General features: G+C 39.8%; 2 protein-coding genes across 2 annotated transcripts; both read right to left on the bottom strand.

Annotated features, from left to right (window-relative positions):
- Positions 1-318: 318 nt before the first annotated feature.
- On the bottom strand, positions 319-8,369 carry LOC139667684 (ephrin type-A receptor 5-like; the record flags this gene model as incomplete). The annotated part of the gene is made up of 7 exons (XM_071547174.1): positions 8,122-8,369; positions 7,740-7,801; positions 6,177-6,798; positions 4,456-4,611; positions 2,963-3,295; positions 1,384-1,573; positions 319-410 (listed from the first exon to the last, which is right to left on the bottom strand). Coding segments are annotated over exons 1-7 (1,564 nt in total), but the record flags the coding sequence as incomplete, so codon positions are not given.
- A 7,176-nt stretch (positions 8,370-15,545) lies between these two features.
- On the bottom strand, positions 15,546-26,092 carry LOC139667686 (EH domain-binding protein 1-like protein 1). Its single transcript, XM_071547175.1, has 13 exons — positions 25,566-26,092; positions 22,396-25,038; positions 21,945-22,140; positions 21,632-21,798; positions 21,466-21,514; positions 20,821-21,351; positions 20,661-20,712; positions 20,347-20,399; positions 20,095-20,206; positions 19,402-19,501; positions 17,984-18,057; positions 15,921-16,035; positions 15,546-15,763 (listed from the first exon to the last, which is right to left on the bottom strand). Exons 1-13 carry the CDS (start codon positions 25,943-25,945, stop codon positions 15,670-15,672), a joined length of 4,566 nt encoding a protein of 1,521 aa, XP_071403276.1. The 5' UTR covers positions 25,946-26,092; the 3' UTR covers positions 15,546-15,669.
- Between the last annotated feature and the right edge of the window lie 202 nt (positions 26,093-26,294).

Genomic DNA, 26,294 nt, shown 5'->3' with positions numbered 1-26,294 from the left:
TATATCTGCAGGGGGTTGATAAGGTTGTTGATCAATTCAATCTTATAATTTAAGCCTCCAGATGAAGAACCATATAACTTTTTTTTTTGACGAGCCCACGTTTGAACTTTGATGACAAATTCTTTCTCTGGATGGAAGTATCCACTTATTTGCTTTTATCCAGTGAAAGGACGACGAGAACGCTGTTTGTTGACATCAACGCTGGTTGATTTCCTCACTGCTCTCATAGTGACATGTAAAGAAATAAAAAGTAATGAGGAATGAGTAATCTATTACTTTTTGGAGTAGCGAGCCCAACACTGGCAATGTGACACTTACTGTTGTCCTGCTGGGGTTCAGGGTCCAGCTCCTCAGGACGCCGGTAGGCAAGTCCAGGGTTCATCGGCAAGAGCTCTAAGTCCTGGTCGGACCTGTATGAAAATAATACCTTTCAAGTCATTGTCAATAAAATCATCAATGAAAATTTAAAAAAATGCAATAAAAAAGTTTTTTTTTTCTCTGTCACCTTATGTCAAAACTATGGCTCATAATAACTAACATAATTTTATAATGGCCAGTGATCAAGTGGTGAATAAACAAGGAGGGTGAACTATGACCTCCAGTTGGTGATCATCATAAGGCAAACGACCACTAATATAAACAAAAATAAATCGGATGATATTGAAATATATTTAATATTTATATATATTTATTTATAAATAATTTCATATATTATATGAAATTGGATGTTGATGATGCATTTAGCATTTTGCAGTGCAAAAGCACCACAGCACTGAGCGCTTAGCACCAGGACTCACAGATTTAATTTATGCTTTTTTTCTATCAAAACACATCAGTTTGATACTCCTTACCATGATGTATACTATGAATTTAGGGCATAAACATTTATGTCAGTCAAAAAAAAGAGGTAAGTAAACCTCTGTTAGTTGGGTTTCCCTCCACCACATCCTTGGAAATGGCCACACAAATAAAAGTTGTAATTTTTACTAACTTATTTATTTATTTATTTATTTGTTTGTTTGTTTGTTTATTTGATAGGGACAGAGCATGTTAATAAACATCAGTATAAAGATACAAGATGTAAACATGCCGGAGTTAGCAAAAATGCTAATTTACATCCGTAGTCCCTAGGCAGGTAACAACAACAAGAACATTACAAGTGACAAAATACAAATATACAAATACACAAGTAGAAAAAGACAAAATATATTGTACAACATGTCAGGTTAAAAGTGATCACAGTTCTGGTCTGCCTTGAGCCATTTTTTGAGATGGGTCTTAAAAGTGGGATATGTACTAACTAATCACAACAACAAAGAAACAGTCCTGACGCCAACAGAAACCATGAGTAGACCAAAGAATTAAAGAAACAAACTCATTTACCTGAGTTTGGTGTAGTTGCGGCGCAGAGCGCACAAAGTAATGGGGATCACCACCAGGAGGAGAAGGCTTCCGAATGCAACAACAGCTGTCAGCCATGTGGAGAAGCCGCCGTGTTTCTGCGGAGACGGCGTTATTTCAGGGTCTGAGATGTTCGGGACCGGGGCGGCGGTGATTATCACAGGAAATTTCCCTGTAAGACACAGAAAAACACACACACATACACACAAGTAGATTCTCAGTGCAAGCATTGTCATGTAGTTTACAGATTACCAGCAATTTTGATAATCCATTTCCTTTAGAAAAGCATGGGTGTCTATTGGGTACTCAATACTTCAGCCTAAGTGAATCCAAATTTGATCTTGTAGTTTTTGTCATTATATTGGAGAGTAAAGATCAAGCAAAAACCACCAGAAATTTAGAAGCCATATCTAAAAAAGCATTCAGCAGCACCAATGTTCCCCAAAGCTTTCTCCTCAGTTTATGTGAGCAGGTTTGGAAGTTTTTGGTGAGAAATGGTATTAGATTTAGGGACTTTAGGGTTTGGTGAATTGACACGTCTGAGGAAAAGAGGTTAGCACAGACAGTGTGAGTGAGATATGAGTCATGGTCATGCTAGATGAGCAAAGGACATCCTCATTCCACATGACGAGTTAACAGTCTTGCAAAATTTTGTGAAGATTACTTTCCTGTACCACGAACTGGATGTGACAACAGCATGAATTAGTTTGTCACATGAAAAGGTTAGCTAACGGTTAGTGCCCCTTTTACGTCATGTTGGATTTACCATAAATACAAACTGCCCACTGGGAAAAACCATTCAGTAAGCTAGCAGTAAGCTAGCTAGCTAGCTATCAGTTTAGCAAGTCCATTTGATTTGAATTTGAGTTTTTGAGTCTGATTTCAAATTCATGGCTAAAAAGTATTTTCAACGTGGGCGTTCCAACGAGTTAAACACGAGAACGCAGCCAGGTTTTCGCAATGAGACGTCATCCGGTTCTTTCGCTTCTTCCGATAAGATAAGTTGAGGCAAGTAAAACAACTTTGGTTAAGGTTATGGTTAAGTTTAGGCCACTGATTCTCAACCTCTTTCATATCAAGGACCCCTAGTTTAGTCCACATTAGAGCCACGGACCCCTATTTGATGAGATTTTGTCTCTTGAACCCAAATCTGACAACATTTTTATTGTTAGATATGATTTTGTCCAGAATTCCATCTGTATTGTAGAGAGATAACTATGATCAAAACAGTCATTGTTCTACATTCTCTAATTGTGTTAACTTCTTGTAAATGAAGTTTAACACTTCATCAGTTTGCTGGGGACCCCCTGGAACCCCCTCAAGGACCCCTGGTGGTCCCCGGACCCCACGTTGAGAACCACTGGTTTAAGCAAGTAAAACAATTTTGTTACGGTTAGATTAAGGTTTTGGTCATGTTTAAACAAGAAAAACAGCTGATATATGAACCTGATATATTTTAGTTGAATGTAAATGTAAATTTTGTGTACGGAGCATTTATTTGCATTTGAAGACCAGGCTGGTCTAGCTAATGTGTTGAAATCATCCAGTCAGACTTACGTACATCTATGGATGGTTACGGTGGCAGATGCAGTTGACGCCCCCTGGTGGACGGATATAGCATTCCAGGCCTGGATAGAGAGTCGGTGCTGATAGTGAGGGTTTAGTCCTGCGATGCTGACCGTTGTGTTGGTCAGTCCTGCTGAGGCCGGCAGAAAAACCACATCCCCCCCACATGGCTTCCACGGAGCACCGGCCTCTCCTTCATTCTCCAAACACTGGACGCTGTACATCACCTCCTCTCTGCCTCCCCGGTCAAGAGGAGGATCCCACAGGAGGATCAGCATGGAGTCATTATGCCGATGGGCTGATGCATTCACAGGGGCAGAGGGCGGCTCTGTGGAGGACGGGACATGGAGGCAGTGAGTAGGGTTAGACTGATATATGAGGCTGATATGGCCTGTTATTAAATATCAGATATCAGCCAGTCAGTTGCTTCCACTGATATGATGGAGGTTCCTCCCTGACCACAGCTACAGAAAAAGTCTGCAAAACATGACATGAAACCTGTCTCACTCTGCCTTAAAGCGATGCTAACCCCCTAAAAGAATGTCATTAGAGAGTTTTAGTGTCCATGCTGGTCTAAAATCTGTTTCATAGGCTTTCCCATCCTGAAGAATAAAATTCAGACATTTGACATTTTTAAAATTTTTAAAATACTGAATATTGGCACAGAATAAATGCTTTTATCAGCTTCAATGCAAAAATATTGGTATTGGCCTTCATAAACCAATATAATTTTGTATTTTTTGGGCATAAATATGGCCACGTTTAAAGATATTAAATTGAATAACACAAAAATATCAGTTATTGGCAGCTTCAGTACCAAATAAGAAATATTGGTATCAATATTAGCCTCGAAAAGATTAAAAGTGATGAAGATATAATTCAGCATAGTCATAGACTGCAAACTCATTTTGGGGTTGGCATTCCAGATAAACTAGTTCTACAAAATAGAAAACTCACCAATGGACTACATTCCATTGACTAATCATGAGGGTTCAACCAATATGGGGTTTTGAAGACTGATATTTGTTTTTGTTTTTTTTTGTTTTTTTACCTATATTCAATATCTTTAATTCCTACAAAAAATGTAGTATTCAGTAGCAGGTGGAAAAGCCTCTGAAACAGCATTTAGACAATGTGACACTTAAACTCTCTATTGAAACCCATAACAATATTTATAATGACAACAATAATGTACACATTAAATGCGCAGATTCATGCATATAAAATTTTGTGTGGAATCAAATCAAAATGTCTCATTAATTCAATTCAGGTTAAAGTCTTCCCATAGACAACCAGTGTTGATCAATTCTACAATAAATACTGTATGTAATCAAACTGCATCATATCAGAGTTGGATGACACTGACTGGACCACATGATTTTTAATGAAAGGCCAATATGCGCCACATATATTGGTCTAACCCCAATAATCACATATAAGATGACACATGATTGATTATTTCCAGTAAACCCAGTCAGTGTTTCTTACTGGTGCAGCCCAGGTTATACGGTTCAGTGGGCAGGCGGGCGTACTCCTGTAGACAGTCACACCTCTCCGATCCCTCCCTGTCTGTCCTGCTATTGGGTGGGCACAGCTGGCATCCTCCACTCTCATTGGCTGGTTTGTAGTAGCCCGTCCTACAGGCTGGGAAAATTGTGATACCTTGGTTCAATTACTGTAAACAAATGAGACCATGGTGGAGACGGCTGATAGCTTCTATCTCACACCAGTGTTGTTAGTGCTAGTGTTGGTCGAAATTGAGACCACATTTCCCATAAATCCTGTTGCTTCCTGTCACCCCTACCCCTCCATTTGTTTTGAAGAAGTAAAATAAGGATAAGGACCAATAAATGCCTTGGTAACAGCCAATACAAATTCAGACCAGGTAAGGTAACGCCAAGTTAAAACTATGTAAAATAGAGGAACTGGAATAAAGTTGTCGATTACTGCCAAAGAAAAACAGTTCCTGTTTTGTGCCATAAAGCAATCCATCAGATTTCAGGCCAAATCTGACCAGGTAGCACACAATGCAGGGTAGAGCCTGGCAATCTTCTCAGTGATAGTCTTGTGAAATAAGCATGATCCATTTTCATTGTTTGTCAAGGCAAGCTAACGTTTAAGGCTAGGCAAGTAAAACAACTGTAGTTAAGGTTATGGTTACGTTTAGGGTTAGGGTTAATCATACCAAAAGCACCAGAAACTGAATAATCCTTAGGGACAGATTTGTTAAAACAAAGAACAAGCTAGCTAAAACAAAAGCAGTACATGCTCTGGGCACCTAGGTGCAATCGTAGTGTGCAATACTATAAATGGCAAGATGCAGACAGGAATTCACATGTAATCCTTTACAGGTGGGGAAACATATTTATCTCACTTTTCATGCACACAGTATATTATTTGCATTTATTACATCAAGCTCATTTCACAAAATTTCATAAGATTAAACTTTAATGATCTTAAATATGATACTTAAATGTTAAATATATTATAGCAAAATAGAGTATGTGAACCATAGAATGTCTGAACCATTTCAACATTTATTAAACATATGGAAATATTCTAATGTTTGTTTGTTTATTCCAGTGTTTAACAAATGTGTGAAAAGATTTTCCACATTTAATAAATGTTTGATTTTTTTCAACATTTAACAAATGTGTGAAAAAATGTTCTACATTTACTACGGACATTTAGCAAATATTGTATTTTGCAATATCATAGCATCATATTTAAGTAAATTGAGAAAACTAATAAAGCTGAGAAAATGAATTCATTTTGGCTTAAATGTGAGATAATTTCTGATATTTAGCTCAAATAATGCAAAAATTGCACCTGAAAATATATATATTTTTTGTCACATTTGGCACCCCATACATGAGCAGGCCTACAGTAGACCAAACATTATGTACAGAAAGTTTCTAGGTGTGCATAGATGTGCTGTAAAAACTATTCCCCTTATCAAATATTCAGTTTACGCATGTAGATAATATATGTACAGAATGTGGAGATTTGCATATGTGTATGACTAGCTGTTCAGTTTATAAGGACTCTAGATGGAGCTACCATATCTACAGAAAATGTGATATGTCACATTCCATGTCATATTGTCATATGTCATATTGAAAACATACAGAAACACACAGAAGTGCAAATCAGACATATGAAATGCATGAAAAATATGAAATAAGTGAATAATCATCTCATTTCCATACCTTGACAGGTACCATCCACACTTTGATGCCCGGGTCCGCAGACACACGCACCCTGCAGTGGACCCCATACTCCGTCCGCATGGCAGTCCCTAACAGGCTGAGAAACCTCCACGGCCCCCCGCACACAGGAGCCGGTCTGGGGCCCCGACCCGGCCGCGGCCCCCTCGAACCTGGCCAGGTCACCCACAAAATCGGGGCACCTCCTATAGTACAGTCTGATAGAGGCTACCAGCACACAAGTCCCTGAGTAGGACAAACCTAGATGGAAGCCCCTCTGGATGACTGAGCCCAGGTTTAGACCCAGACTACGGTTCAGATAGCTGGATGTTTGTTGCAGCCTGACTGTAACAGGGAAAGGCATGGAGGTTTGTAGTTCAAGAACGTGCAAGCCATTTCGAAACCTGGTGAGTGGCGTGTCTGAGTCTAACAGGTGAACCTGGAGTGGTACTGGCACACTGGACGGCTCCTCTTCATGGGTAAATACAATGTCCAGCAGCAGTTGGTGGGCGCCTTTACGCTCGAACCACTGGCTTAGAAGAGTTCTGCGTCTGCTGCTGTCTGTACAAGCCTGGTAGACGGGTACTGCAGTCTCAGAGCCCAGGATCATATTAACTTCAGCCCACTGTGGTGAGAGTAAAAAATGCAGAAACAAATCACTAAAAATCTGCAGGATAGAAAATAGCCTCCAACACAAAAGCAACCCCATGGAAGATAAGAGCGTATTTTTGTTATTTTTGTCAAGGCTTGCAGCTGATAAAGCAAGAACTTCCGCATAATAATAATTAGGGTTAGACCAATATATGAGTTGGACTGATATATTGGGCCGATATTGGGCTTAAATGTGAAATATTAGCCAGTCTGTGTCGTCCACCTCTGATAAAACAGTCTGGAAAACCTGCTTTTATTTTCATTTTTTTATTATTCATTGAATTGTTCAATACTGTTTTTGTAAATGAATCAGTATCCAAGAGTTTCTCTCCCGTTGAATAGGTGTGGTGGGTCACTCTGCCTAGAAGAGCTGCTAACCCTAAAAATAATTTCATCAGTCTGGGTTTCAGTGGAGAGTTTTAGTGTCCCATGATGGTCTAAATGCTGTTTCAGAGGCTTTTCCACCTGGACAAGAATACAATTCTGGGGCAAACACTGAATACTTGGAATTGCCTTGATATAAAAAAAATGGGCAAATTTAAAGATACTGAATATCAGCACAAAATCAGCAGCTTCAATACGGAAATATCAGCATTAGCCTTCAAAAATGCATATTGGTCGAACCCTATAATTGTTCATATTGTAGTAAAATGTTCCTCTAAATGGGTTGAAAATGTTATAAAAGTTGTTAATGTAATAAGATCTGTGTAAAAAATTATATATTACAAATTATAACACTATCAGTCTGAAGATGTCATTATAGTACCTTATCTAGCAATTTATTACATTAACAGGTTTTAATTTAGGGGGGGCTTTCTATTACATTTTGACAAGTTATTACATTATCTGGCAGTTATTACACTATCAGATGCCACAAGTGTTATAATCACACACTGGTTCTGCGACCCCACTTACATCTTTCCGTGGTTCAGATGTCCATTTCAGTTTGGTCTGTTTGACAGAATGGAAAAGCTCCACTGTACGGAGGAAAGAGTAAAGAAAGTCAACACTTTTTTTTCTCTTGAGTCATATTGGACTTTTTCCTTTCATGTGTAACTTCTTGGAAAAAACGGACGGCACTTTGAAAACCACTGTCCTATATCTTATTGACAGTATAAACATCTGATATTGCCATCACATGAACAGCTCATCATAAAAAAATTCATAAAAAAGTCATAAAATTTTAAGATAAGAATATGCCGGGCAACTTGTTTTGTTTTGTTGTTGTTGTTGTTGTTTTTTATATCTAACACTTGTTAGAAACATATTCTGAATGTGAAACACCCTGAACACTCACCCTCCTCTGCTGGAGATTGCACAATGCAGCCGACTAACCAGATCCACATCCACAATAGGATAGTAGTGGGACAAACAGGCCACATTGTACTAATGCAGGCAACTCCCATGTTCTCAAGTTGCTAGAAGTCCATATCGTAGTCCACTGTTCTCACATTGTGTTCCCAGTCATGACCTGAGGCTGACTGTAGGCTCCTCAGAGGTTAAGGCAGGCTGAAGACAGCATGCAGCCTGTGTTTACTTCTTCTTATGATTTGCCCAAGAGGAATGTCGCCTCTGATAATTAAACTGCAGAACTTCAGTACACTCCTCCTCCAGAGGCCACACCCACTCCCTTTGGACCAGCTGAGTTACTGTGTTTATAATACTGCTACTAGACTACTGCTACCACTGCTATTACTACTGCTTTTACTACTACTACTACTACTACTACTACTACTAATGCTACTGCTTTTACTTCTACTATTACTGCTACTACTACAACTGCTGCTACCACTGCACTTACTGCTACTACTATTACTGCTACTGTTATTGCTACTGCTACTACTACTACTACTACTACTACTACCACTGCTACTATTGCTACTAATACTATTACTACTACTAGCCTACTGCTACTGCTGCTACTACTACTACTACTGATACTGTTACTACTACTACTAGGGGAGAGCAAAGCATGTTGTCACACTTTTTACTCATTGATGTATTTCTCAGTTGTGCTTTACTACTGAGATACGATATATATTTTTCTAGCTAGATTAAGGTCTCCTCTAAAAAATGGCATTTTTACATTTTGAATAATTTACTGGAAGAAAAAGTTATTACTGATGAAATACCACTTGACAACTTGTGACAACCTACCGCATGTCAGGACATGTTGTCACACCCAAAACATAAATTCTGCTACAATTTCTAACAGTATGATATATTAATGTACATGCAATACATTTAATGTGATGTTTTATTATGTAAAATGGCTTCTTAGTCACTAGAAAACAGTAATAATAGTAATCTGCCTCTGTGACTGTATGAGTATGAGTCTGGGGCAGCAGAGGGACCAGCTGCTACACAAGCCAAAGGTTTGTACCAAAGTACCAAAATCATTTATTCAGAAAAGAATGAATGTAAAGCTATTTCTTATTAAAAAAGGAAGGATTGAATAGATATGACAACATGCCCCTGAGCACAAAGCTTCACTAAACCATTCAAATTTATTATCAGGTTATAGCTGACCCTTGCTTTTATTACTTTGATTCCTTTACAAGAAAAAAATTAGTAGAAGAAAGATTTTCATTATTTACTTTAAGGTATACAAATTGCTTTTATGTTATAGTGTTTTGACTTAGACTGTTGTATTCAACATAGGTAACCTCTTATTAAGAAAGTAAAACATTTTGTAATTGGACTTTTGGCTGTAAAATATCTAGTTTCAGAAATAAAGCCACTGAGACAACTTACCCACGTGACAACTAGCCCCGCCCTCCCCTACCACTACTGCTTCTACTGCTACTACTACTACTACTAATAACAATAATAATAATAATAATTAATAAATAAATATATAATGTAGATGTAATTCAAATTTTTATAAAATAATAAAAAAGGGGCGACTTTGATAAACTTTGATTAAACTTCACTTCAAGTTAATGCAACCTTTGCAAAGCCCAACAGCTTCATGTTTCCCTTACGAAAAAGAACTATAATAATAAAATAATATAATAACAAATTTATACTATACTGTAGCTACCACAGAAATACTATAAACTTTATATATTATGCATATGCAAAATACCATAAAGCTATGAACTCAAAATTGAGTACCAGAGACACATCCTATAGTCCCTAGGAATATTTTAAGATTTTTTTTTTCCTTTCCTTTTTCATGGCATTACAATAATTACATTCATTTATTTAATTAAAATTTAAATAATTTAACCACTACTTAAAAATTCTCATTACAAGTCAATTTGAGTATGAAAACATCCTGTGTTTTGATTTTGGCAGTGGGGATAATGATTTTTTGATTACAGCGGATTACATTTGGATTATGCCTTCATCAATTTATCATCTAATTATTCTCCTCAAGCTATGTGTGAGTAGAATTTATATTTTTAAAAGGATGCCACAATGTTGCAAATGAACAAATTATTGTAAAAAAAATTCAGCTGAAGGCTTTTCAGTCAAATAAATAACAAAGCAATTCTACTTCTACTGGGATGAGTTTGACATGCACAGCTGAACATTGGGTGGGATTTCTGTCTAAGTGATCTACTGCATAGTCACAAGAGTCCAGGATTGGCCAATACTTCTCACTTCTTCTTTCCACCTTGACACAGAAATGTACAAGTCTTCTTCCCACATCCATTTCTGCTTTTCTTCTTCCATCTATTTTTAAAAAGGAAGATTAGATAGCCGCTATTTGAAAAAGAGGTTACACTCAGATGTGGAAAGTAACTAAGTACATTTACTCGAATACTGTACTTAAGTACAATTTTGAGGTACTTGTACTTTACTTGAGTATTACCATTTTATGCTACTTTATACTTCTACTCCACTACATTTCAGAGGGAAATATTGTACGTTCTACTCCACTACCTTTATTTGATAAATTAAGTTACTAGTTACTTTGCAGATTCAGATTATTAATACAAAATATAATCAACTAATAAATTGTGATGTATTATTATAGATTACTGTAAGATACCCAGCAGTATATAAAGTAGTGGAAATCAGCCCCACCTTTTCCAGCTGCAACATTAAAGTGATGCTTACACATTAATGCATCAATAATTATAATTCAATAATATAATATATACTGTATTATTCTGAAGTGGGCCATTCTGCATAATGAGTGCTTTTACTTTTGTTGCTTTAAGTACATTTTGATGCTAATACTTTTGTACTTTTACTTAAGTAACATTTTGAATGCAGGACCTTTACTTGTAACAGAGTATTTTTATACTGTGGTATTTCTACTTTTACTGAAGTAAAAGATCTGAGTACTTCTTCCACCACTGGTGACACAATACTTTGACCAAATGACTGATAGAATATAACCATAAAGCACACTAGGGAATATTATTGAAGTTATCCGATATCTTAAGACTTTTATCTACTTTTTATTTTTTCTGAATGTGTTAGCAGAGCAAATGCAAAAACTTAAAATGATTGCATCTTTTTTTATTCAAAACATAACCATTCATACTTTTCGATTAAGATTCAGAAAAATGAAATGCTACAAAAAGCTACGGAGTGCAATTAACGCCCTTTTTGCACCAAATCTTTCGGGTTTTCACTGTGTTTCGGATTTTCCCCTTTATTTTCATTTTGCCTCTTATCACAAATGTGTTGACCATTTGATCAGATGGAGCTTAAAAGAGCTTTCCAATCATATAAAACATTCATTTTTTGTATTTTGTTTGAATTACAGTATTGATCAGTGTGTTTTGTATAGCAGGGGTAAAGGGAAGGTCAAGTGTGGGTAGTTTATATAGGCTTGGTTTCCACTTTGTGAAACCAAGCCTATAGGTGGTGAAACCAAGGGTGTGAAAGAAGCTCTTCCTTGTTTTCTTGTGTTAACCAAGCATTTGTATCCATGGGTCAAAGGAAAAATCCACCCTAAAAAACAGCTAGACGAGGCAGGTTGAGGGAAAGTAGGTTCACCAATAAAGTAAATAACAGCATTTCAACACAAAATTACTCCTGGAACGCACTGAAAGAGGATCTGAGAGTGGACTTTTCCTTTAAAGCCACCAACCTGTTCTCAAGATGTTACTCTGTTTTCAAGATGTTGGAACCGGCTGACTCACTATTCATAGTTTACAGGAACTTGGCAGCAAACTCATTAATTCCATTTGGTTTTTCTGAAAACCGCAAAGCTGGTCTGACACGACATCTGACCCCGCTCACGATGATCCCGTCCTCACAAATACATTTTCAGCGGCAGGTAATTCACACGGTGAATTTTGAGGAAGTGAAATGTGAAAGCGTTACCAGCTTGGACCGGCTTTCGAGAAACAATATGGGTATAGCTAGGAACAATATGAGTATAGTTTCTGATACGATCTCTTTTCCTTTATAACAGGAAAACACATTACCCCATGATCCAGCACCCAATCTAAACAACATTCCTCTGAAAGGACACATCTGATTATTGTGAGTCAGTCCTACTCCCAGAAAACTGGAACACAATCACAGCACTGGTTTTTCCAAATAAAGCCCCTATGGGAGATTAGGCCTGTCACACATGTGGCACATATAACCAACCTATTGATTGATTAGAAAATCAGATCTGGTCCAATCTGATATGATAGATATGATGCAGTTAGATTGATTATATATGTATTGTAGAATTGATCAATACTACACTGTTTGTCTATGGCAGTGGTTCTCAACGTGGGGTCCAGGGACCACCAGGGGTCCTTGAGGAGGTTCCAGGGGGTCCCCAGCAAACTGATGAATTATTAAACTTCACCATTATTTCATTTACAAGAACACAGTTAGAGAATGTAGAAGAAAGACTGTTCTGACCATAGCTTCACTGTTATCGCTCTACCTACAACACAGACAGTCATGGAGTTCTGGACAAAATCATATCTGACAATAAAAAATATTCTCAGATTTGGGACAAAATCTCATCGACTGGGGGTCCGTGGCCCTAATGTGGACTAAATTAGGGTCCTTGATATGAAAAAGGTTGAGAATCACTGGTCTATGGGGAGCCCTTATTAGTTTTAGTGTCCCATGATGGTCTAAATGCTGTTTCAGAGGCTTTTCTATCCTGACAAGAATACAATTCTGGCATAAACACTGAATACTTAATTAGAATTTTTTGGTATGATTATGGTCAAATTTAAAGATATTGAATATTGGCACAAAATAACTATTGCCAGCTTCATTCCAAAAAACATCAGTATTGGCATCGGCCTTTAAAAACTGATATCAGTTGAACCTTAATCTCAACTACTTGTGGATGGATATATGTGTGTGTGTGTGTGCGTGTGTGTGTGTGTGTTCCAGGCTGGTTAAAGCAACACCCAGACTTCCCTTGCCAGTGGGATCTACGGCCATGACATTTTTCCTCACATGTTGATATGAATGCCAAAGCGAAAAAAAAAAACACAGGACAAATGAAAGGAAAAAACCAGACTCAGAAGTTTAAAGGCATCCAAAATAGCTTTGTATTTTCCAAAGTTTACAAATAGTGCAAATGTAACATGACAACAACAAATGAACACCAAAAAAACAAAAAGCAATAATTTCAACTAACTAATCTTTTAAAATCACACAGGTTGGGGGGTCAACGCTGCAATATGGCATCATGGGAGCGAAGAGGCTGGAAAACAACTGCAAACTTTTACACGCAAAAATAAAAGAAAGAACTCAGGCCATTCTCTGCTCTAGAATTTCTCCAAACTGAAATAAAAATAGATCGCTTTTCATTTTTGATGACAAGGAGGAAATGTCCCTTGATTCCTGGTTGCGAGGGAAGCAGTCTGTCACTCAGTCTGTTTCACTTTTGGCAATTTTTAACACTGTGGTAACAATGACTCATATATAAGAAGTATATGGTGTTGGATAATTGAAACTGTGATAATCTTTTCAGAAGGCAATAGCAAGATAACTGCTGTTGATATCATTCATGGAACATGTTCAAATGGTTAAAATTTTGATATCTTGAAGCATTTTCCTTGTCAGTGGAACAGAAAATCATTAAACAAGAGCCCTAGATTAATGAGTCTTAGCGTAATATTGCTATATCATCAGCATAAATAAGAATGAGTCAACTTGTCAGTTTACGTAGGGGTTAAAAACTGCTGTACACACCAGGAAACGTGTCTTCTACAGAAGTGGAAGGAAAACGCTGTTGTAATTTGGTTAAAAAATGCATAAAAGAAATAAGACACATCTGAGTGGCCGGTTCTCCAGTTGACACATCTTGAATAAATAGTAAAACCTTAAATTAATTCAATAAGTTAGTTAGAAGACTCTGATGCCGTTTCGTGACTAAGACTCCTTTCCTTTCCCTTTCACCCCATTCGCACCACTGCGGTCGTGGTGGTGTGATGCGATGTAAACATTTTCACATTTTTAAACACTCAGTGTCAGTTCTTACTTCTCAGTTCACGTTTTTTTCAAATCTCATGTACTTTAACCTCGATAAAAAAAAAAAAGAACCAAACAACACACATTTTGAGTCATCATGCTGTCCTTAGTGTCCGAGTCCTTTGGCTTTCTCACATCGCTCATTTACTTCTCAACTATAAATGGCACATAAACCATGAAACTTAACTGTAAAACAACATATTGCTGAAGTCAACTCTTTGCACTGGAGCACAGCCACTCAGTAACCTTCTGCTGAAAATGTAGATTTCTACTGTACCACATCATATAGTAAGGCAATTGTGGTGATAAATTATATTCAAAAGGTGTCGTTTCATCTAGGGTTAGACCAATATATTAGTTTGCCGATGTATCGGGCCGATATTGGCCATTCAATAAAAATCGGATATTGGCCTGTCAGTGTTGCCCAATGCCCATATGATGGAGGTGAGGATCTGATTTTACTGAACAGCAATTTTGTTAGTATGGGATTCAATGGAGAACTTTAACGTTGTTTCAGAGGCTTTTCCACCTTGCAAACAATAAAGTTCTGGGGGAAACGTAGAATCTCTGTAATTTTGGGGGATTTTTTTTTTGCATGAAAATGGTCAAATTTAAATATACAGCACAAAATATTGGCACAAAACATCAGTTATCGGCAGTTTTAAACCAAAACACTTGGTATCTGTATCGGCCTTCGAAAAGCCATATTGGTTGAACCCTAGTTTCTTCTGTTGCTGGCAAGTCGCATCGGTACCAAAATCTCACAATCACACAAGCACACTTTCAACCAAACACACTTTACATTCACAATAAGAGTCTGTAACAAAAGTCACTTTAAAAAAAAAACAACAACACACACACAAAAACTGCAAAGCAAACAGTCCAAAAAGTCTCCAAGGAGCTTTCTTTGAGGCTTTGATGCCTTTTCAGCAAAGTGGGTGAACATTCCTTAATGTTGGATGCCCTCTAGGGTTGGGTGATTGGATAAATATGTTGAATCTGTGGAAATGGACATTGTCATCTTTGGTCATTTAAAATGTAGCCTAATGCAAGACACTCAAATGGGGAAGCAGACCAAGGGACAAAATTGTTGATTTAAAATGAATTCAGTGCCTAAACAGAGCCAACATTTCCCAGTGCCTTTTGCTACTGCTTCCTATTGGAAATGCACTGTCAGCTCATACTGGTTCCATGTTTTTTCTTGACTGCTATCATTCAAAATGTAAAAACGCCCCTGTATACATGTTGACAACTGGTTGACAGGAAGACGTACGCTATCACCCAACCCTAATACCCTCTTAGCGCCGATTCGACAACAGACGGTACTGTCCATCAGAGAGCGGATGAAAAGAGGAGCGACAGGATTCTGTGTCCTCGGTTTGGTCTGGACCCACTTTCAGTCCGACCCCAAACCGGCGTTTCTTGGCCCGGAGGTGGACGAGGATCACTGCATCACGCACTTCTCCTTCTGCTGCGTGGAGTACTTCCTCCTCCTCTGCTCCAGGCCTCGCTCCAGACGCTCGTCCTCCTCCAGGGCTCTGAAGAGGAGAAAGGAGGGAGAGTTAGAGGCAGCGGGCATCAAGTCAGTCCGTTACTGAAGGTAAGCTTCGACTGATATGGATTTTTATCTTCAAAGTTGACCAAAAAAGCCTTATTCATTCTCTAGAAATGACCTTAATTTTTCAGCTGACTCACCCTCTCTCCTTGGCGTCCATGTTCTGGACCAGTTCGTCTCTCTGGTTGACCAGCGACACCAGCTCCTGGAGCAGCAGCTGTTCTCTGTGTTTGTGGGCCTGAGTCTTCTGCCACTCTGGATGAGGGAGAGAGGGAACAGAAGGGGACAAAGGAAGAGAGGTGAGGAGGATGAGAAGAGTTTGGAGAAAACAGAGGGGAAATGACCGGGAGTGACATATGCAAGAAAGCAAATGCCATCGTCTCTGTGTTTATGGTACGACTCTCTGGACATCGGTTCAGTTTCACTACAGCCAAGACAGACAGGGAGGAGGCTCTGTTATCCCTACTGCCTTACCATGCATCCACATTATGAGCAACATGATCAACAAGTCACTGGAAGTCATTCATTTCCTCTAGAGTTGAGCGACCAGGGGAACTTGTCAGCCAAGAAAAGTCGGTCACGGCTGAACTCTTCGGTCATTGAGCATCAAAAGCCAGTCAGATTTACTTGCTTCCTTCTTTCCCTACCAATGCAATTTTATTTCCCACCTGGATGAGAAGCTGATTCCAGCCATTCAAAGCTTCCCAGTTCACTACAGCTTTTATCTACAGCTTCTATCTACAGCCCTCCAGCTCTTCAAGTAGATGGCCAGACCATCGAGAGAGTGGAAGAGTACAAATACCTTGGCACCATCATTGATCACAGGCTCACATTCAAAAGCAACACTGACCGCATCTTCAAGAAATGCTAACAACATCTGTTCTTCCTTCGCAAGCTACAACGGCTGCAAGTTAACAAGTCAATTCTCCAATCATTTTACAACTGCTTCATCCAATCCACCCTCACCTTCAGCATCCTGACATGGTTTGGCTCCCTGAGTGGGGTGAACCAATGCCCCCTCAACAGGACCATCAAAATGAGTGGGAAGATCATTGGAGAATCCCAGACCACCCTCACAGCCGTATTTGAAAAACAAGCCATCAGGAAAAGCAGACTCATAGCATCCGACCCCACTCACAACCTCAACAACCAGTATAACTTGTTACCCTCAGGGAGGAGATTTCGTTCCCTGCCCCTAAAATCCAAACGAGCCATGTCCACCTTTGTGCCAACATCCATCAGACTGTTGAACGGACACTAAGGCCCCCACTAACACTATGTCCTCCCTACCCACCCACCTACCCATCTACCCCTACCCACGTGGCTTTTAAGCATTTATTGTTTTTATGTATTTATTGCTGAAAGTAATTTGAATTGAATTGTATCTGAAAGACATCAGGAATAGAATGGTTGCATCCATCGTTGGGGTCGATGGTCAGCTCTGAAGTCGTTTTTTTTTTGTTGTTGTTTTTTTCAATTAAAGCTATCTAATTAGCGCTTGCCAGCTATGTTAACTCATCAAAACAGTGTAAAGGTATGAAAGGCAATGTCTAAGCAGTGACAAACACACAATTTGCCTGTTGAAAACTTGAGATCTCTACATATACGCAATCAGAGCCTCTCACACCCTTGACATCATCTACTTCTCACTTCTACATGTCTTTTTTTCTTCCCAAATGTATTTTTATATGAAAGCACAGAATGTACAAGTATCTTTCCACACTTATAAATTTCTCAGTTGGTCATTTGCTAAGTTATTTGGGTGGGTGACGCCATTTAGGAGGGGGTAAAAATCACTTCCCCAACCGGTGGGCCGACCCATACTCCCCTGCATACAAAGCGACAGAAGGAAATGCGCACACACACTGAAAGTAAAAGAGTTGACTCAGGCTCGCAGTCATACACATATTTTTAAAAAAACACTTCCCTTGGCATGAGAAAAAAGCTGCAGAGTTCTTGTTTGGGTGTCACTCAGATGACCTAATTCCATGTAGCAAGTTGCGACAGGAGTTTATGAGCCCGAGGCCACCACATTAAATATTTTATAACCTTTAGAGCATTTGTTTGAGGCTGTGCTGAGAGCCAAACGGGTGGCGCTGATGACACTGCCCCAATCTGAGCGTTCAACCAGTGTCTGAAAGCATATCACACACAATCTGACACTGACTGTTTTGTGCACTGTGGTGTTGTTGTGAAGCCTTACCATCTATCGCCATCATGTCCCTCAGCTCCTTGTTTAACAGCTCAAACTTTCTTTCCAAGTCTTGCTCTTCTAGCCTGTCAGTCAGAACAGATAAAAAGATGTTATTTATGAAGAAAGGGTTATCTTGCATGATCTTTGTGGTTTATAGAATGAACACTGTACAAAACCATAACCTGTACACATACTTCTTTCCTGCCTAATTTCTGCCATGGACTAACAGCAAGTGTGTACGACTGTTAATCATAATAAATAGAACTATGAGGTGACAAGCAATGTATTTACTTGTTTAAACATAGTCCTAATAACAACTGGAACTACAGGCAGTGACTTCAGAACATGCAAGAAACAATACAAGACACAAGCAGCACAACAATGTCGATTCTCAGTGCCACAAGCAGGTGCGAAATAAACGGGAAATGTTGCAAATGGTGGGTGTAACTTCAGAACTGCACCACATCCTGAAGAGGGGCACAATAAGATGAATTCAAATTCAGATGCTAGATATTTGGCACCCTGCACTAGGGGGACCATGCACACAAAGTACAGTAAGTTCACTGGGTGGAGGATGAAAATACACTAAAATTAAAGCTTCAAATATCTGGATACAGAGCCAAAAGAATATGTTGTTATAAAAAGAAGGAACCAAGTCACTTGTTTTATTGTGTAAAAGTTTAAATGTATTCATTAAAGAATGGTCAGAACACTTATTGATGATAATCATTATTGTTGATCATTATTATTTATTTTATTCTATTTTATTTTATTAACATTTTACTGTTTTACTATAATTAATTTCTTCTGTGTAGTATTTCATAATCTTATTTTTAATGTTCTTTTATTGCTTGTATTATCTTTTATTGTTTATCTTTTATTATCTTAACTACCCATCTTTTATTGTTGTCTTATTCAGTTAACTTTTTTGGGAGGTTTTGGTTGTTTTGGTGTGCATTAGTCTCTAAATCCATTTTTAACATCCTACATTTTGTCAATCACTTCTAAAGCACTTTAAATTGCATTTGATTTGTTTGAAAGGTGCTATATAAATAAAGTTTGATTGATTGATTGATTATCACAGGCTCTCTTTCTATGCAATTGTTCATTGTGTATGTGAACTGTTCACTGCAACTCAATCATCACTGATTTACCAAATAACATTGAATGAAATGGATGATAAACACCACAGTGTGTGAATAACTGTGGTGTTTATCATCCATTTTGGTGCATGTTATTTAACAAATTGGTGTTAGTTGGCAAATACTGTATGTCCACTGAAGCTCTGAAGATGACCAAGGTGAGAGGGCAACCAATAAAAATTGATGCAGACGTTTTGGCACTTAAAAAGCTGCGCTAGGCAACTTCACACTTTGGAAGTGAGTATAATTCATTATCCAGCAGTGTGTGTGTTATTGATGTCTTACAGTAGCTGCAGATGATCCTGCCTCCTGATCAAGGCGTTCTTCTTGTTGACCAGCATGAACCACTCCTGGATCAACCTCTCCTCTTCCACCTTGTCACTGCCTGGAGGAGAAATTCACATTATTATGACCAGGTTGTCAGTTATCAGGGTGTTTCTTTCTTTCCCAAGGTAGATGTAGCCCATAGCAGGGTGTCAAAATGTATCAAAAGACACCAAACAAACAGTCGTAACCATGTTTCACCATATACATATGCAAAGAACCATATAGAAAGGAACGGAATAGAAGATAATAGTAACTTTTCTGCATATACAAGGACAGGCCCCCTGACCATAGGAAACATGCCAGAGCCCATAATGCTGTGTCTAATAAAAAAAACAAAAGAGCTGTAAGAGCATCTCAGTGATTTTATATGCCACAAGCAGTGTTCAAGATTTGTACCCAATAATAATGACATTAAATGCAGGGACTTTGCCATATCTTAGCATTTAGTAAACTGATACCCTTGAATTTGACACTTTTATTATTAGTTCAGTAAACACTTCTCTACCTCTATATGTAAGCTTAAGAGGGCAGATACAACCACAACGGCATATTCCAAGCAACTATCTTACATTATATCGGCTGAAATCATAATCTGTATTGATATTCTCTCTTCTGTGATTTCTCTCATTCTGTCATCCCTCTGCCTCTTACTTGTTTCCATCAGTCGTCTGAGTTTCCTCTCCACCACATCCGCTCTGTTATCAATATGCTTCTGTTCTGCTTCCAGGGCATTCATCTCGCTCAGCACATACTGGCTGGGGTCCTGGATGCATTCACGTACGCACACAAAGACACACACACGAACTTGTCTTACTTAACGTTGGTATAACTATGGGATAATCTGAGGACAGGGGCAGAGGAACATAAAAAATATGAATGCTTATTATCATAACTGCAACTGACCTGGCCCTCCTCTGGTCCTCTCTCCTCACCAGAAGCTACAGCCTCTCTTCTCTCTGCAAGACAAACACAGAAATTAAGTAAACCACATCTATAAACATTGAACAAAGTCCTGGAATGACACAACACAATGTTTATGAGTGCTTGATAAGCAAATTACTTTAATTTGAACAAGAATCACTGCAATCAAAGTAAATGATGTCATCATCCATAGGGACAAGCAAAAGCAAAAGCAAAACGTTGAATATGGCTAGTTTGTGCGCTGAAACTCTTATCTATCTCTGTCTCTGAAAGCAAAAAAAATCCCCACTGCTAACCTGTTTCTGATTTCCTCCTGGTAGTTGCTCCTTCTTCCTGCCCTGCAACAGCCTGCAAAGAAAAAAAAATCATAAATCACATAATTGGGGAAAAAGAGAAGCTAATTAGAATTAAAGGGAGAAATGAAAACAGAAACATTGGAAAAAGAGGGTATCATACCACTGATAACTCTCCCTCATCTAGCGATCCACTCCGCCTTTGTGACCTGCGCTTCTTGACCAGATCAGCGTCTTTGACATGAGAGAATCCAGTCTTGGACAGGAAGTGAGTCCTTGGTGGCGCTACAGGTGCTTGAGCTCCACCTGCCCCAGCACCCTGCAGCCGTTTGGTTCTGGGAGGTGGAACCATGTCTCTGTTGGTTTTTGTGTCCCTGTTGCCGTCCTTGTCCATTGTGGTTGCACTCCCATTAGTCTCAATAGTAATACCCTCCTCCTGTAGCTTTTGGGCACAATAGCGAACAGCTGCCTCAGGGTCAGCACTCTCTTGGCTCTCCCTGTCCGCTGCTACCGCGTAGCTGGACTCGCTGCTGTTCTTCTCTATATGAAGCACACTGAGCTCCTGGCCCATGAAGTGGGTGCGGATCTGGTTGAGGTAGGTCATTACAATGAGGCGGTCAGGCACAGCTAGCAAGACCATGTCTGAAGGCTCCATCAGCCTGGAGATGCCCAGTTCAGCAAAGCCATCAAAGGCCTGTAAGGTATAGAAAAAATACAGTGGATGGATTAGATTAGCAATTGCTAACCAATTAAAAGCTCATTTAGAAATGTTGGTAATGTCATAATGAGATAGCCAATCATCAATCACCTTTTTGTTGTTGCGCTTTATGTTGTAAGGGTCCAGCAACTCATAATCACTACACAGAGAAAGATCATATAATAAACACACAAAACACTATATGCAGCAAGAGTGGAAACATTTTTTTTTATCTGTAATATTTATCCAATTATTTGTCCATTCAACTGGTTCTCACATCTTTTCTGGGTAGAAGTGATGTAGGATGGCACAGAAGGCCAGGCCGTTCCTCCAGGAGGTGCTGAAGTTGGTGATCCTCAAACCCTTGTGACCCTGTGTGACTTCCTGACACCACTCCAGTAGAGACTGACTGGAGGTCACGAGAACTGGGCTGGCCAATAGGCTCTGGAACACACACACACAATATTGGTGCATGATTTCAAAATAAAGCATTAATTTTAAACAATACAGAAACCACGTCTGAACTATCAAGTGACTTAGAGCTGATATTAAGTGATTGAGAAGCTGAAAATAGACCATTAATAACATACTTCAGGAGAGGCAGCCATAACTTGACCCATTTCCTGGGCATCTGCAGGTCTTTTCTGAGGCGTTGTTGGCTGATTGGCTGAGCAGACACCAGCAACTTGTGATTCGTTGTCATCTGGATAAGAGCCACTCAAGCGCTTCTTGCCCCGAGGCACTGGGACAGGCTGGCCTGAGGATTCTTCTGCTGCCTCCCTTTGCCTAGAAAGACAAACAAAAACACAGAAAAATGATTGTTAAATCTTATAATTTCTTTGCAAATCATGTTATCAATCATGTAAAACAAAACACTGGGTATGGATGAGTGGTTTTCCAAACAATTTTTCAAATGGAATTGGGTACACAGATGATGTTAGAAATTATAGGGAAATGAGAATGTCTATGAGAATAATGCAAAACATGCACATATCTCAGTTTGAGTCTATCCCCCCTTGTATATGTACCAACTAATCTTACCTCTCCTCCTCTAAACCACCAGCAGCTACATCTACAGACACAAATCCAAAGTCCACCTCTTCGACCCCCATTTCTTTACTCAAGTTTATCTCCATGGGTTCACTGTCTTTATCTCCCTCTACATGCAGCCAGTCATCCTGAGCAGGTGTGACAGTGGGAGCAAATGTCTTGTCAGGCTCTGCTTCCAATCCTATTTCAGTGTCAGTCTGGTCAGACACTGCCTCGGTAGCTTTCTCAATGTCCTCTGTAAGAACAGATTTATCTGTAAAGGTCCAGCCTTCAATGCTCTCCTCCAGTGCCTTCTCATTGATGGTATCTTCTACAGAGTCTGGTCGAGGAAAGTCTGTTTCTGCTAGTACTGCTAGAACTTCTTGTTCCAACTCTGCTGTGACATCATCTGCTCCAGGGATTGTGACAAAACCTCCCTCTGAGATGATACTTGATTCCAGTGATGTTGAGCCTTCCCTTGCTTCCTGACCAGTGGGAGGTGTAACCTCTGGCTTACTCTCAGAGGATTCAATTTCTAGGGGAAATAATGTGTCTGCAGGTGGGGTGCTATCTGAATAAGTGGCACTGAGGCGTTTCTTGGGCCGAGGCATTGGCACAGGCAAGCTTGATTGTTCATTCTGTTGGACTGTTTCATGAACCATGGTCTCAATTGCTGTGTCTGGCAAGCAGGGAGATGGTGAGCTAGAAGGTGTAAAGTCGTCTGGGAATGACCCACTCAGACGTTTCTTTACTCTTGGTTTGGGTACAGGTAAGCCTGAGGGTCCAAGTGTCTGATCTGAACTGTCACCGCCCTCTACTTGAACTTTGCTCTCAATGTTAAGTCTGCTTCTCCTCAGACACACAGGGGCCACTGCCTCCCCAGATGTAGAGCGTTGATCATCAGAAGGTAGAGGGGGAAGGCTACTGCTCCTTGTGCTGTGTTGAAGTGTCATCAATCCTGCAGATGTTGAGGCAACAGGTGAACACCCTCTCTGCCTGATTGGCAGGGCCTCTTCTCCATGGGAGGCTTGTCTGGACCTGGAAACATGTGACTGAACACAAGAGGCTCCTTCTGCAGTTGTAAAGTCATCTGGGAAGGAGCCACTGAGACGTTTCCTTGCACGAGGCATTGGTACAGGCAGAGATGCTGGTTGGTCCTTCGTCTCTACCTCTGGTTTTGTATCCTCTGATGTCTGAGAAGATGCTATGTCAACCACTTGAACATATGTGCCATCTGCTATGTGTGACTGCTTTATCTCTTCTCTATCCTTCTCAACAAAATCAATCAGCATGTTCTCCATCTGGACTGGAGCTAAAGATTCCTTGTTTTCAGCATTCAAATTCTCTACTGTAATTCCCTCATCATTGCCAATTTTGTCAGATTTGCTTGAAGGCAATTTCTTGCTACGTCTTGGAGGAGCTATCTTTCTGATGATCGAGAGAGGGATAGTCTGTCCAACACCAAAGTCAGTGAATAACTCTGGTTCTGGCTCTGGCTTTGGTGGGATGCTGTCATTTACCTCTGATTCAAGGGGAGGAATCACCTCAGTAGGGGCTGGGACAGATGTATTAAAGTCAGAGTCTGTTACTGGTCCACTCCCAGTAACATTCGTTTTCTCAGAGTGCTGCATGGTGAAACTGTCTTTTCTTCTTACGGGCCGTGGAGGGATCAGTTCAGTGGCTGTTTGGCTGGGTTCATCAATGTTCTGTAAAAGCTTGGGAGCGCCTGAGACATTGGAGCTTCTCCTGGACCGCCGAGGAGGAACAAGGTCAGAGGTTCCCAGAGCAGTACCAGCTTGGGCTTTCAAATCCTGTTGGTCATCAGTTACTGTAACAGATGTCTCTCTAGTGAAGCTGCCCTTTCTCTTTAAAGATTTATGAGGGGCTTCCAAGTTTGGTGAAACGTCATCAGTTTTCTGGGGCGCTTCAGGTGGCAAACTACCATCTCTTCTTTTCACACGATGAGGAGGGACAAGATCTGTGGGTATTTGCACAGATTCACTTTCCTCTCTCTGTATATGGTCAGCTCTCTGTGACTGTTCTGGGGGTACAATATTATTTCTTTTCCTTACAGGCCGTGAGGGAACCACCTGCATGGATACTTCAGCAGCAACACTTTCTTGGGCATCAACTTTCTGAGGGAGACCTGGAGGAATGCTACCATCTCTTTTTTTAATTCTGCGAGGAGGGACAAGGTCAGTGATTGGCTGTGTTGGAAGAATCTCACCAGTGGCATCATCTTTGACATCAAATGTCTGTGGACTCTCCGGAGGAAGACTACTGTCTCTTTTCTTTGCACAGTGGAGTGCAATAACTTCAGTAGGGAGCCTGACAGACACACCATCAGGTTTTTGTTTGCGGTCTGGTGTTAGACTATCCTTCCTCCTCATTGGTCGTAATGGAACAACCCGGGCAGTGTCTTTTTCTTCATCACACTCTTTCTGTTTCGGTTCAGGAACTTCTCGCTTGTGCTTTCTGCCTCGCTGAGGAACAGCAACGTCTGTTGGTGGTTCAACTGGAGTAATTTTCTGATCATCTGAGGGTTTATCCAAGATTGTCTCTCTATATTCATGAGAGCTGTCATCTACCAGAGACCCACTTGATGTAGCTTGTAGGGTAGTAGCAGAGATTTCCTCTGTGCTTGTTTGTTGGGGGCTTAAGGACAAAAAAGGACAAGCTTCAGAATTTGCTATTCTTCATTGTGTCAAAAATCTTTTCAAATGATATCATGCAGCCAATCTCCTATAATCTCATATTCTGTAAAATGACATCAAAACTTTGTGAAAGTTGTTACATAGCTTAGTCTGTGGAGGAGAAACAGACCAGCAAGATAGCAACCACATTTTGTTACCAATTATAACACCCCAAAATTATCCTTTGTTTTCAAACATTCTGCTTTACTTTATATACATGCACTTTGTCATAAAACATCACAGCATAACATAAAGGACAAAAAGACAAAGATCCTTAGTTTACAACACCTGTGAGACAACAATACTATTAAACATCACAAAGCAGATTCTTAAGGCCGTTACAAAGACTTGTCTATCTCAATTTCCTGAGTAGAAAGCACTGATAACCAGAACAAGAGACAATGTTATGACTACAAATTTGGGAACATTTACATTTCCACACCGTGCAACCAAACACTTTTAAGTGGGGTGTTGTCCCCTGGCACTCACCCTTTATCCAGGAGAGCAGAAGTTGACACTGTTCTAACCTCACCCTGTCCTGTCTCAGCCTGCCTCCTTACTAACAACCCTTCAACACAAACTAATTTCTGTACTGAATCCTGCCCTGTGAATGATCTCGCCTTTACACGCCATGGATCAAGGGAGGCCCCCTCTTCCTCTAGTCCTTCAAGGTCTTCCTTTGATATTTCAGTGATATCTGCCTCTGTTAGTGGCGGCCATTTCCTCATAATGTTTGGGCCCACCACTCCCACAAACCCATCGTCACTGTCTGTAGTTGGTGATGGGGATGCTGATCGATCTTCTGCCAAGTTCCACATGTATGGCTCAGCACTTGTTGGAGGTTCAATGCTAAATTTGGTTTGAACCATGCCCTCAAACTGGGGCTCCTCTAAAGGAACAATTTTCTGAATGAGGGTAGCATTGTCTGAGAAAAGTGGAGAGTTGTCTTCTGGGTCCACAGAGGAGGAGAGGGTCTTGGGTTGGTGAGAAACTTCAGCTACAGTAGAGCTAGATGGCCCCAAAATGGATGCTACTGTTTCATAACTGTGAGAAAGGGATAGTTCAGTGAGTTATTGAAACTTGGGACCATGCAAAAGCAATGGTTTCAATACACATGTAGGTAATTAAAGAAACCATTGACTAATGGAGATAGTGAAATTAATTTCCAGAAAAACATGCAAAAGCAATTCAATCTTTACTTTGAGTTACAAGAGTCAG

This window comes from Centroberyx affinis, unplaced genomic scaffold, assembly GCF_046629955.1.
Source record: "Centroberyx affinis isolate AG114_WGS23_722 - 3 ecotype Tasmania unplaced genomic scaffold, CSIRO-AGI_Caff_v1 ptg005697l_1, whole genome shotgun sequence".
Lineage (NCBI taxonomy): Eukaryota > Metazoa > Chordata > Actinopteri > Beryciformes > Berycidae > Centroberyx > Centroberyx affinis.
Note: the sequence above shows the minus strand (reverse complement) of the source record. Positions and strands in the feature narration are given on the sequence as shown.